Consider the following 14,664-nt stretch of genomic DNA (forward strand, 5'->3'; position numbering starts at 1 on the left):
CCTTCCACCAGGTTCTGGAAGGGTGACATCATTCCCCCACAGCCCCCTACCTGGGGGTTGGCCCATTCGCTCCAGGATCCGATCTGCCGGTTGACTGTTTGCCCCTTGAGCCCTACTCCCCTGGTACTGGCTCAGCCCGTTGACTGCCTCCTCTGGGACAGATGTGGGAACCCTCCAGAGACCGTGTACGTCCGTCCAATAACACCGTTAAAGATAGACTCACACACACATGGACCTACACAAACACATGGACGTACACACACATATATCGACGCACACACACACATGGACTGTTACACACATTGTCGTACACACATCGACTGACACACATAGACTCACACACAAACACACATCGACTCACACATGCACATAGAGCCACACAAAAACAACCGCCATTCGCCACTAAGTGGCGGTGACGTCACTACGACGCTTGTGCCAGGCTATGTGCATCTTGAGGCCACGTGAAGTGTCAAACGCCCGCTGGCTGGAGGTCACGGGGCAGACCCAGGTGCCACAGGTCGACTGACTGAGATGACTGGTTGATGCACCACCTGTGCCCCCTACTGTGCCAACTTGCTGAGCTTTAGCCACCCGGCGCTCCGCTTGTTGTTGTGAGCGTCGCTCCTCCGCCCTCCGTTGTTGTTGGAGGGCAACTGCCTCCAACTGCCCAGTAGCATCCTTCACGAGCCTCCTCCATAGAGGCCGAACTTAAGACTGCTGGTACCAGTCATCGGCAAGTCCACTCAGCTCCACGTCCTCCTGTACCACATAACTCCATCTCTTCTCCAGCCCATGCCGTGCCCATTTAGCCCCCTCGATCCGGCCGAACAAAAGCTGTATAGGCATGCGGTGACTGGGCATGCGGCTACATGACCCAGGCAGCTTAGCATTGGCTGCCGGAGGAGCTCATGGATGGGACTTTGTGCACATATTTCACACAATCCAGCGTGGTTAAACCCAGGATGGATCGTAGGCAGGCCAGCCTAAATGTTTCTAAATGGCGAAGATGTTCCATTAGGGGGGTCCACGTTTCGCAAGCGTAGAGAAGGGAGGGAATGACCGTGGGCGAGAAGACCTGAAGCTTCGTGCGGAGCGATAGACCAGGTAGCTTCCACACGGCATTACGCAACCGATGAAAAGATAATGCCGCTCGACTGATTGGGAGTGAGACCTCTGCTCTTAAATCGGAGCCGGTCATGAGCACACTGCCAAGGTATGGGAAACTCTCCACTCTCTCCACAACTGCCCTATCACGAATTGGGAGTTGTGGGGGTGGAGTGTCCGATGGTACAAAATACCCAGGGCAGGTGCTTAGTTTTGGTGGGGCTGATGGTATGGCTCCACCTCTTGGTGGCAAGCTCCAGGTTCAGCAGCAGCATCTCCTACTCCTCCGAGTGAGCAGCAATTACGAGATCATCGGCATAAATAACGTGGTTGAGCAATAGGGAGCCATCCCTTGACCACACCCGGGCATCGATCAGCCTCCCATTGTATCTGTAGCAGATGGGAATTCTTCCGGTACATCCATTGAAGGCTTCATGAATGATGTGGTCCAAATATATATAAAATAATGTGGGAGCCAGAGGACATCCCTGTCGCACCCCAAGGTGTAGAGGTAATGGCTCTGACTCACGGCCATGTAGTTTGACGCGGGGCCGCTCACCATCATGAATGTCTTCTTGGTTTTTTAGGTAAAGTCACGTAGAAGGGAAGTAATAAAAGAATAAAAATAAAACATAATAAAATAATTCTCACATGTTTCGGACCGCATCCGTGAACATAAAGCAGACCTGAAACACGGTAGGACAAACACCTCAGCCGTGGCAGATCACTTTTACAATTCAGTGGGCTCACATGACATTGATTTCTCCAAGACAGAGGTTCTCTGCAAGCCATCTGGCTACCATGAGAGATTCGTTCATGAGGCGATCCACATATACAAACACAGAGACAATTTCAACCGAGAAGATGGATTCTGGCTCAGCAATCATTGGAAGGACGTAATAAACCATTTCGGAATCTTAACTGATTGTTGTTCACGTTTACGGTGACTTTCAGACCGCAGTCCATTCACTGGCATTAACTGTGTATCTTGTGTTCTCCACAGGGAATGCATTATTTGCTCCGCTGCGGGTCTCCTACCACCGTTCTCCCATTCACATGTTTCATTGCTTCTACATACTATTAACATTCCCTCCCTTTGTTAATGCTACCCCCTGCCCCCTCCCTTTGGTGTTGCTGATCCTGCATAATGCATGGGCATAATATGACTTTGAAACCCCCCCGCCCACCTCCTACGCATTTCCCATGAATATGCTAAATTCCTCTTGATATGCACATTCTTTTGTTAAGGCGCTCTTCTTCCACCTCCAACTCAGCTTATATATAAGCTCCTAGCTTGGCAGCGTCTCATTCTTCACCTGAAGACGGCTGCTTGCATTGTAGCCGAAACGTCGTGAGAATTATTTTATTATGTTTTATTTTTATTATTTTATTACTTCCCTTCTACGTGACTTTACAGAAAAAACCAAGAAGATGAATCCCTGCAGTCACGAAAGCTTTAAATCGAAATCATGAAGCAGTGGGTCAGGGACTCGGAAAGCACAAAGAACAACCCAGAGCCCAGGCCTACTGATGGTATCATAGGCTTTGACCAGGTCAATAAAGCACACACATGGACTAACACGCATACATGGACCTACAGATGCACAAAGAAATGGACTTACACTGACTAACATGGAGTCACGCACACACAGCGACTAACACACACGCACATAGACTGACACACACACAGACATATGGACTTACACACACATAGACAACCACTTGAGATACACACACATGGAGTTACACACACATATAAACTCACACACACGCATTAACTTACACACACACATCGAGTGACACGCACACATGTATGGACTTACACACACGTGGACTATAACACACACACATGGACTCTCACAAATACACATGGACATACACACACACATTGACTGACACGTTGACACACAAACGCACATTGACTTACACACTGACATGGAGCCATGCACACACATCGACTAACACACACACAGCGACTGATACACATGGACTGACACGCACACTTGGACTGACACACACACACAAACACATCGACGTACACACACACACATCGGGCATTGTCGGTTCGAAAAGACACACACACACATGGACTTATACACAGATGCATGGACCTACACGCACACACATATGGACTAAAACACACACATCGACTTACACACGGACGTGCAAAGCAATCCCCGATGATGGCACAGCTATCAGCATCGCAGTACTACGTATCAGTAAATAGCGGGATGTGAGCAATTGAAACAATAGCAATGCATAGATGATAGAAAGTTGAAAAAAGTGTACATTAAATAGCAGCAGTACGCACAGGTAAGTGGAGAAGCAGGCAACAGTCTAGATTATAGACTGGCAGTATGCCGACTCAATGACATAAGCATTGCTACAGTGGACATAAAAAGCAGGAAATACAGGCAGCAGCTGAAAAAGCAGGATACAGTCGACATGAAAGGCTGGCAGTACACTGAGTGAGGTAAAGAAGCAGGCAAGAGATTATAGACTGCCATACACTCATAATGGGCAAAAGCAAAATTAACAGTGTAGATAATAGAGTGGCAGTGCACTGACGTTAATTAATCAGCAGGCAGCAGTCCACAGCCCAGACTGGCAGTACACCGTCGCAGCGTCATAAAAGCACAGCTATAAAAGGGAATACAGTGATACCTCGGTTCACGAACTTAATTCGTGAACTGACTCTGGTCGTGAACCGAATTGGTCGTGAACCGAGGCACATTTTCCCATAGGGTTCAATGTAAATCCGGTTAATCCGTTCTGACTTTTTTTTTGGTTTTTGAAGCACAAAAATATGAAACAAATTACAATACACATTAGTACTGTACAGTATAGTAATGTATAAAGAGAGAACACTAACCTTGCTTGAAATGACTTCAGTAAGCACTCAAACGGGTGAACTGTACAATACAGTAAGTACAGTATTGTACAGTACAGTAGTACAGTACTGTATGTGCTAAAAAGCAAAAAGTCACTGAAAGTGTCTTCACAGTACTCACAGTACTTCTTTCTGTGTCTCTTCTTCTCTCCACGATCTTCCTACAGGAAGTCACGACCATGTGACAGCCTGGAAATAGCATTAAAATGGCCGCGGCTCCTGTTCGTGAACCGAAGCGGAGTTCGTGAACTGGAGCATATTTTTATGAACTTTTCTGTTCGTGAACCGAGTTGTTCGTGAACAGAAGCGTTCGTGAACCGAGGTATCACTGTATTTAGCAACCTAATAATGAAAAATTTGTTTTGTGCACACAAACATTGTAATATCTGCCAACGTATTTGTTTAATAGTAAACAATAATTTTTAAAAATGCTATCTCGGCGCTGTAATAATATTAATATCTACGGACTTTATAGCAGTAACTGCATCACACTGTGAAGAAATATGCACAGCGTTATGTGTAGATGTATTGCATGTGAAACGCGTAAAAGAAAATGTCGCCCGTGAGCTCAACCGAACGCACATCACTTGGCAGGGTCCGCCCCCCACCCAATAGGCGTGAAGTTGGTACGGTCGATGCCGCGCAATAAATAAATATTTCGAAATCCCACAAAATCGCTAATTTAAGTAATTTAAAGGTGGCGGACGTGAAAAGGGAATAGCCTATTCCCACCGCGGGGCTTAGGGCGTCCCTCTCAAGCGCGCACGCGGAGACTTTTATATATAAGAAAAGAAGACTAGCGGGAAGTACCCGGCGTTGCCCGGGTGAAAAATATATTTCAAAACTTCTCTTAAAAAACATTACAGATACTAAACTATTGTGAAACCCGGTGGGTCGTTTGTCCATTTCTCCACCAACAAAATTATAAGAGGCTTGCAGAAGTCCAAAAAGTTATAGAAAGTGGGGGTAAATAGCTGATATAAAAGGTTTCTGAAAATTGTCGATTCCCCCCCTCCCCCCTCAGAAATAGTTTTACCCCCGCATGGGTATATATACCTACACACCCTACATACAACAGAGTAAGTCGTATCTATTGACTGTAGTTGCATCTACTGACTGGACAGTAGTATCTACTGAGCCAGTAGAAGCTACTGACTGTATCGTATTTACTGACTGTAGTAACGACTGACCGTAGGAGTATATACTGGCCCTACAGTACTATCTACTGACTGTAGCAGTAACGACTGACATATCTACTGGCCCTATAGTAGTATCTACCGACTCTATAGTAGTATCTGCTGACTCTATAGTAGTATCCACTGACTATAGTAGTAACTACTAACTCTATAGCAGTATCTACTCACTCTATAGTAGTATCTACTGACTCTAGTAGCTACTGACCGTAGTAGTATTTATTGACCGTATTGTAGTATCTACTGACTGTAGCATTATTTACTGACCGTAGTGGTATATACTGACTGTTTTAGTATCTACTAACTCTATAGTAGTATCTACAAACTCGATAGCAGTATCTACTATTGTTGGGGTCGCTGGCCCCCGAAGTCCCTCCATGCTCCGTGCGTATGGCAGGGGCCCCGCCGTGCGCCGACCCCTCGCTACTCTGCGAGTAGCTGCTGCCGTCGCTGGGCTCATCGCCCGACGGCTCCCCTCCCTGGTCCGTCCCTCCGCGAGCTCGTGTGAGAGGCATAGCTCGCCGCCCGCTCTCGTTCACCTGCAAACGCTGCGTTGTCTCTCCATGGCTCACGCGCTATTAAACGGGGGTCAGGGGTCGGAGGGCGAACGACGCTGCCCTCATACTGCGCGAGTCCCGGCGGCGACAGACGGAGCGGGGACCTGCGGGCGCACCGACCCCTTCCCCCACACTACGAGCGCACACACCTGCACACACGCAACACCCACTCGTGCGCCGCTCTACGCAGCGCTCACTCACGTGACGAACCACTGTGTACACACGCGCACCCACACACGCCGCTCCGCGCACTCCAACTCAACTCACGTTATGATCGCGCCCCTGTATCACACACGGAGTGAACCCACGCGGCACCCGCTCTCGCGCCGCTCTGCGCAGCGCTCCCCCGAGGCGAGCCGCAGCACTACACTCACCCCTGATTACTCGCGTTATGATCGCGCACCTGTATCGCGCACGGGGTGGACGCACGCACACACACGCAGCTCCCCACGCGACACACTGCTCAACAAGATCACGCGAGACCACGCTTCCCTATTAATGATTTATTGTCCGCTACCTGGAACTAGGTGTTAAATCCGTGAGTCGACGAGGCTGGCCTACGCTGATACCTTTATACCTATTCCCGATTTATCTACTATGATTCTAATTCACCTTCTTACTCACAGTTAGGTGCTCACGGCGGTCCGTTGATTACCTGCTCGCAGCGTACCGCGGTGCGTCTCACGGACGTCCGGGTCGCTGGGCTGGAGCTAGTGGTGTCGCCTGGTGCTGGAGTCAAGAGAGCGATTTCCCCTTTGCGCTCCCTATTTATCCTCCCTACCTCAAAGGGATGCGGCTCTGAACAATAGGCTCGCGACCCTCTGGCACGCGCACGGCGGTTCCGGGCGCTTTTGATATGCTAATTAATGCTCAACCTGCGCGGCGCAAATTCCAATCAATCCCTTTCTCACGCAAGCCCCCCCATTATTGCAGTTCATGCGGCGGCGTCCGTCACAAAGGCTCGCCGTGGGAATCTGTGCACGGGCTCCCCGCGCGCCTCCCCTCTCCCGATCTATTCATACCTTCAGCTCAATCATTTACCCTCCCCAACAATTGTGCCTGCGCGCTCAAGCGCAACTATCCCAACCTTCCGCGACTATGCGCAAGAGCCCCTGCGGTCCTGCTACTCATGCTGTCCCGTCCTTCCCCTGCTGGCCTCGTCGACGCGTGGGGGGGGTGTGTGTGGGGGATGCGTTTCAACCGTGGTGGCCGAATGCCCTTCGCCGCGGCCACACCATATTAAGGCCGGTCGCAGCGCCGCGGTGCAACGTAGCGTCGGGGGAGGTCATCCAATTCCCTGATCGCCGGAAACCGTGAGAGTTAATCCCGATAAGGGTTTCTCGGATAAAAACCGGTCGATCAGGTGTCCTCCCCTTCCCGCTCTATGGGGGGGGGGGATGCGTGCGGGTGTGTTCATGTGAGGTGAGGGGGACGTGGGGTCGGCTCCGTCGCTTGGTGGTGGCGAGGCCGCAGATGGGGCGCCTGCTGAACGGCTTCGTGGTGGCGGCATCACACTATCATGCCAGCAGTGCATACCGACTTTGGTGGTACCTGCTTTCACGACAGCAGTGCATACTGACTGTGACCAGGACAGTAATATTTTGAGGAAGCATTAATACTGAGCAGATGAAGATGGCCAGGCATGGTTCTGGACACACCAACACCATTTTACCATGCCAGTGTGTGACAGTGTCAAGTTTGTATTTGCAGTAATGTATATTAACTATTGAACATGTAGGTTAAATCAAAAGAATAGTTTATTTTAGTTTTCCTCTGGGACTTTTTATAAGAATGGAAACAGGAAAATATCTCAGCACATATGCAGCTGAAGTTAGATCTGTTCATTCGAGCATTCAAGCAAATCTGAGCCTGGCTTCACACCTCGAATTTTTGATTGAACATTAATTAATGCATTTCTGCATAATACAAATAGTATTATTTTCAACACCCTTTGCTATGTTAGCTGAAATTTTCTTAAATATTCCTTTCGTAGCTATACAGCCGATATTGTGTACTTGGAGTTTTGGGTAAACATTCATTTTGAAGATACTAGGGCATCCAGGCATATTTATGACCATTGGCCCTCTCATTATGTGCCTAACAGCCCGTATAATGAATTATGGAATCTTTTTCACTATATCATGAATATATGAATAAATATAGATGTGTAAGTCATGTGTGACTGTGTCCGGCAAAACAACCCCCTTTACTCCCTCTGGAGGTGCCAGACGGGCAACGCTGTCGTGGGCAGTTCTGTTGGGGGGGGGGGGGGCAATTCCGATTGGCCTTTCCCCTCATGGCGTTTGTGACCACCACAGCGGCCAAAAGGGGCCTCTGGACAGGTTCGAGGGGCTAGTAACCCCTCCACCTTCAATTAATTATCGCTAAACCACGACGGAAAATTTTAATTAATAAGCTTGTGCCGCAGGCCCTGGGGGGACAGGCGTCTATGACGTATCCTGGCCAAACTCCATTTGGCGGAGCCAGGAGACTGAATCCTTACCTTCGGGGCTCCTCCAGAAACAACAAAAAACCACTACTTGTGGCCACGTGGAATGTTAGAACGCTCACTGCGGAGGAGAGGCTGCCACTCCTCTGTCAGGAGCTGGACCGGTACCGCCTGGATCTCTGTGGTATTCAGGAGGTCCGGTGGACCGGCTCTGGCCCCTGCCACCATGAGGGGTTGACAGTCCTCTTCTCGGGGCAGGAGACTGCCAAACAACAGGGAGTGGCTCTTCTTCTGAACAAAATAATCAAGGGGGCATGGGAGCATGGCGGTGAGGTGTGGGAAGCTGAAAGCCCCAGACTACTTTGGGCTCAACTTCCCATCAACCAGAGGCGAGGAGTGGTGGTCGTGGTTACTTATGCCCCCACTGAAGACGGAACATCTGTGGAGGGATGCAGGCAAGGCCGATGAGTCAGAAGCCTTCTATGGCCTCCTGTCACAGGTGCTAGCTAAAGTGGCCCCTTGGGATAGAGTCATCTTGTTGGGTGACTTCAATGCCCGAGTTGGTCATGATGCTGGTACCTGGTCTGGAGTGATTGTAAGGCATGGGCCAGATCAGCTCAATAACAACTGCATGAGGCTGCTTGATTTTTGTGCAGCCCATGGGCTTGTAATTACCAACACACTGTTCCGGCATTGGTGCATCCACACAACATCATGGATGCATGGCGGGTCCAAGCAAGAACATCTGCTGGACTACATAGTGACGGAACAGCGGGTGCGGGCCCATGTCCTTAACACCAGAACCTACCGTGGAGCTGATCTGCCCACTGACCATTGACTTGTCATCTATAAGATGCGCCTGCCATGCTTCCACTCCAGTGGTGGGTGTACCCTCAGGACCCCATTCAAACCCTTAGTGGCATGGTCTCAGCTAGCTGATGAAAGTTGCAAGCGAGAATTTAATCATTGCTTGCGGCTGGGGTTGGCATCGTCCCCTACTCCTCCTGATGTCGAGGGGTAATGGGCAAGGTTTAGGACTGTGGCTCATGCAGCTGCAATGGCTGCTTTGGGTACACGGTCCAGACCTCCCCAGAGACCCTGGCTGACAAAGGAGGTGTTCAAGCTGGCTGAGAAAAAGCGACAAGCCCATTCTCATTGGCCACAGCATCCCACGTCAGAGAATGAGGAGGCTTACCGCAACCTTCGCTCAGAGGTTCGGAGAGCCGTGAGGCGCTGCAAGGATGGGTGGTGGTCGCGGGTTGCTGAGGAGATTGAGTCGGCCTCAATGGCCCGCAATCACAAATCGCTCTTTAATTCCATCAAAAAAGTAACCTCAGCGCCACACCTATTACCATCATTAGGGGAAAGAACCCCTAGGAACAGGTTTGCAGATTTGCTGAGCATTTCTGTGAGGTCCTGGGGGAAGGGACATCCCTCAGCCTGGATAACAACATGGGACAAAGTGGGGATGACACTGCCGATGCTGCGGTGCCTCAAATATTGGAAGAAGTCACCCCCTGAGAGTGGCTGGCTGAGTTGCCATCTGTTGAGGAAGTACTGAAGGCGATCTGAGAACAGGAAAGGCACCGGGCAGAGATGATCTCCCAAGCGAAATGCTGAGGGAAGGTGGCATTTGGGCACGGACTGCCCTACATGACATCATAACAACAGTCTGGACAACTGGATGGGTTCCGCAGGACTGGAAGGATGCCCTGGTGGTCCCTCTCTTTAAGAAGGGGGACTGCACACACTGTAATAACTACAGGGGCATCTCACTCCTCAGTGTGCCAGGAAAGGTCCTGGCAAGGATTATTCAACTTCACTTTGCTAGGCATGCTGAGGAGAGGCTTGCGGAGCCCCAATGCGGTTTCAGGAAAGGGCGGTCCTGCACAGATGCCATATTTTCTGTCCTTCTGCTACAGCAGATGTGTAGGGAATTCCAACAAGACCTACATCTCTGCTTTATTGACCTGGCAAAGGCCTATGATACCATCAGTAGGCCTGGGCTCTGTAGTTCTTCATGCTTTCGGAGTCCCTGACCCTCTGCTCACGATCATTAAGGACCTTCATGATGGTGAGCGGGCCGGGGTAAAACTACGTGGCCAGGAGTCGGAACCATTCCCTGTACACCTTGGGGTGCGACAGGGATGTCTTCTGGCTCCCACAATATTTAACATCTATTTCTACCACGTAGTTCATGAAGCCTTCAATAGCTGTATCGGAGGAATTTCCATCTGGTATAGATACAATGGGAGACTGATTGATGTCCGGGTGCAGTCAAGGGATTGCTCCCTATTGCTCAACCATGTTAGGTATGCCGATGATCTGGTAATTGCTGCTCACTCAGAGGAGGAGTTGGAGGTGCTGCTGCTGAACCTGGAGCATTCCACTAAGAGGTGGGGCCTCACCATCAGCCCCACCAAAACTAAGCACCTTCCTGGGTATTTTGTATCATCGGACACTCCACCCCAACAACTCCCAATTGGTGATAGGGCAGTTGTGGAGAGTGGAGAGTTTCCCATACCTGGGCAGTGTGCTCATGACCGGCTCCGGTTTCACAGTAGAGGTTTCACTCCGAATCAGTTGAGCGGCATTATCTTTTCTTCAGTTGCGTAACGCTGTGTGGAAGCTACCTGGTCTATCGCTCTGCACGAAGCTTCAGGTCTTCTCGGCCACGGTCATTGCAAAATGTGGACCCCCTAATGGAACATCTTCGCTGATCAGAAACATTTAGGCTGGCCTGCCTACGACCCATCCTGGGTTTAACTAGGCTGGATTCTGTGAGGAGCTCACAAATCCTTGAAAGATCTGGACAAAGTCCCATCGGTTAGCTCCTCCGGCAGTCAAGGCTGCGTTGGTTGGGCCATGTAACCCACATGCCAAGCCACCGCATGCCTAAACAGCTTTTTTTCGGCCGGATCGAAGGGGTGAAACGTGCGCGGCATGGGCTAGAGAAGAGATGGAGTGATGTGGTACAGGAGGATGTGGAGCTGAGTGGACTTGCCGATGACTGGTTCCATGGGTGTCAAGATCGGCCTCTGTGGAGGAGGCTCGTGAATTTTTCTTAAATATTCCTTTCATAGCTAGACAGCCGAAATTGTGTGCTTGGAGTTTTGGGTAAACATTCATTTTGAAGATACTAGAGCATCCAGGCATATGTATGACCATTGGCCCTCTCATTGTGTGCCTTAACAGCCCGCGTTATGAATTGGGGAATTATTTTCACTATATCATGAATATACGAATAAGTATAGATGTGTAAGTAATATGTGACTGTGTATATATGTGCATTCCTCTGTGCCTTGATACTGACGTAGATGGTGTGGATATGTTTTTCGGACTGCAGCTGACGCTTCCTCTGACACTTCCTCTGCAGAATTCGTCTGATGGAGCAAAGGCACTCAGCGCAGCTCGATATAAGAAGGAAACAATGCGACCAGTATGCAAACAGCACGGATCGTACTGGAAATTTTACACGGCACCAGAGAACTCGCATAGGAGAGAAACCCTTCAAGTGCACTGTGTGTGAGAAGGCATTTGCATGGTCATCAGTTCTTCAGAGCCACCAGAGAACACACACGGGAGAGAAACCCTTCAAGTGCAGTGTGTGTGAGAAGGCATTTGCAAAGTCATCAGTTCTTCAGAGACACCAGAGAACACACACAGGAGAGAAACCCTTCAAGTGCACAATGTGTGAGAAGGCATTTACAGAGTCATCACATCTTAAAATACACCAGACAACACACACAGTAGAGAAACCCTTCAAGTGCACTGTGTGCGGGAAGGCGTTTACACGGTCATCACATCTTAAAAAACACCAGAGAACGCACACAGGAGAGAAACCCTTTAAGTGCAATGTGTGTGAGAAGGCATTTGCACAGTCATCAAATCTTCAGAGCCACCAGAGAACACACACAGGAGAAAAACCTTTCAAGTGCACTGTGTGTGGGAGTGCATTTGCACGGTCATCAATTCTTCACGACCACGAGAGAACACACACGGAAGAGAAACCTTTCAAGTGCAGTTTGTGTGGGAAGGTATTTTCAGGTTCATCTCCTCTTGTACGACACCAGAGAACACACACAGGAGAGAAACCCTTCAGGTGCCTTTTGTGCGATAAAGCGTTTGCAAAGTCATCAGATCTTCAAAAACACCAAAGAACACACACAGGAGAGAAACCCTTCAAGTGCAGTGTGTGTGAGAGGGCATTTGCACAGTCATCAAATCTTAAAAAACACCAGAGAACACACACAGAAGAGAAACCTTTCAAGTGCACTGTGTGTGAGAAGGCATTTGCACAGTCATCAGTTCTTCAGAGCCACCAGAGAACACACACAGGAGAGAAACCCTTCAAGTGCAGTGTGTGTGGGAAGGCATTTTCAGGTTCATCTGCTTTTAAATATCACAAGAGAACACACACGGGAGCTAACCCCTTCAAGTGCACTCTGTGTGGGAAGGCATTTGCACTGTCATCAAATCTTCAAAGACACCAAAGAACACACAGGCATCAGAAGATCCCCAAGGAGCGGGGTCTGAAATTGGCTTGTGAAAGTCAAAGTGCTGCAATGAGCCCATCCCTCCTGAAAAAAGAACCAGAAGTGAATTCCAGCTTGGACGCTATTAAATGTATCAAGGTGAATTTTGAAGAGGCAAAGGTGAAATGTGAAGAAGTGATTGTGGAAAGCAAAGAAGTGAAGGTTAAATGTGAAGGAGTGATGGTGAAGAGTGAAGAAGTGAAGGTCAAATGTGAAGAAGTGATGGTGAATAGCGAAGAAGTAACGATAAAATGTGAATATGAAGATTCAACTCCAAAATTGGACCTTCACATCGATGGAGGCAACGTGAAGCAGGAGAGGAATTCTGACTGTGAGGCAGAGCAAGGCAACTCCCAGCAGTTTGTGGAAGTGGAGGTGTGGGTGGACTTCTTAGACAATACAAAGTCAAATGGAGACCTGGTAGATATGTAAGCTTGAGACAATGAAGCTCCAATAGATTCACCTTTGTCACAGGCCTTTAATGAAAATAACATGAAGTTGAACACTCAATTCCTAGGTTCATCCTGCAGAGTAAGAGTGGCCAATATTTGCGGACCTGTGGGTTGGTTAGACCTCTAACCAGGAGCCAGAGCCAATAAGCTCCCAAGCATTCACTATGTTATAATAATATTAGCATTCATATGGTCCTTGCTTAATCGCCTCAGCAACTCGAAGTTTTGTATCATCTCACACAAACACTCGAAGAGCATGTTGTATATATGCCTTTTCCAAAATTTTGTATTAAGAGTGATTTTGACTATTTTTCTGTAATAATTTTGATCGTGATGTTGCGCTTGGCCACGGAAAGGTTGAGTCACCCCCCCTGCCTCCTGCCTTGCCACACAAATTAACAGCTGGATGATAATTACTCACATGCCTGCTTGTGAAGTCATAAAATGTAATAAAAAATGGCAAACCCAAGCAGGGGCTAATGAGATTATGGGAAATCCCCAGTTGACTTCAAGAGAAGGCCGCCATAAGGGAAAAAACCTATAAGAAAAAAACACAAGATAGAAACAACAGGGTTCACGAACCTCCCCGGGACAGCGAAATCCACCCAAGGGCAGTTAATCATTACGAGCTGACTGGGGTTATTAAAATACACCGGTAAAGTTCGAAGCTTAGGTATATCTTTAACCTCATTATATCAAAACATAACTTGTGAATAAGAAGCACGGATCCCTGGCGATACAGACAGGGAACAAAGGTGAGATCGGGGCTCTATGGCAAGTCGCGGTGCACCACACACTCGGCCTCATTCTCACCTCACCCATCTCATCCTCGTGTTGATCCGTGTCCGGTCGTTCGCCCTTGTCGGATCGCGGTGCGTGATGGGTCGGTTGTGTTGGGTAAAGGCTGGCCGCTCTGGATGGCCCAGTGGTCTCAGTTGGCCAGCTGTGTTGTTGTCATGGCAGCGGGATCATCGGCAGTCATCGGAACAATACAGGGGGTGGAAGTGCGGGTGCTCATCGATACGGGGTTATCCGCCACCATTATTTATGAATATATATTTTTAATATCTTGCCACGGGGTTGTGGTTCCTTGTGCCCCATTACCGTTCCTTACTTTGCCGCTAATGGGGGTTTGTTAGGCATTATAGACCAGATATCGGCAGATGTGTCCATTGCTGATATTAAATTGGAAGGGCCTGTGCTTGTTTCCGCCTCCCTGGCCGTGCCCTGTCTGCTGGGAATAGACTTTCTCGGTAAAATGCCCCTGAAGATTTTGGCAGATCAGGGATGTTTGGAATTGCCCTCGGGCCCGTCACATTGTGTTCTTGTCTTTCCTCGCCCGACTGTCCAAGCGCTAGCTACGGTTACGATTCCTCCCGGTGCGCAAATACTTGTCCCCCTGCGGCTGCAGAAGCCGCTCAATTGGGAGGCCACCGCGGGAGGGGTCGTGTTGGGACCCTCTAACAGAGAGGTCTGGGGGATGA

At 49.1% G+C, this 14,664-nt stretch overlaps 1 protein-coding gene across 1 annotated transcript in view; it reads left to right on the forward strand.

Moving 5' to 3' along the window:
• Positions 1-13,452, forward strand: part of LOC144953550 (uncharacterized) — a 34,534-nt gene extending 21,082 nt beyond the window's left edge. The window contains exon 2 of the mRNA XM_078884110.1: positions 11,570-13,452. Within this exon, the coding sequence (XP_078740236.1) occupies positions 11,580-13,160 (1,581 nt within the window). The 5' untranslated portion in view covers positions 11,570-11,579 and the 3' untranslated portion in view covers positions 13,161-13,452. The remainder of the gene's footprint in view (positions 1-11,569) is intronic.
• The last annotated feature ends 1,212 nt before the right edge of the window (positions 13,453-14,664 follow it).

Source organism: Lampetra fluviatilis, chromosome 78, assembly GCF_964198595.1.
Source record: "Lampetra fluviatilis chromosome 78, kcLamFluv1.1, whole genome shotgun sequence".
Lineage (NCBI taxonomy): Eukaryota > Metazoa > Chordata > Hyperoartia > Petromyzontiformes > Petromyzontidae > Lampetra > Lampetra fluviatilis.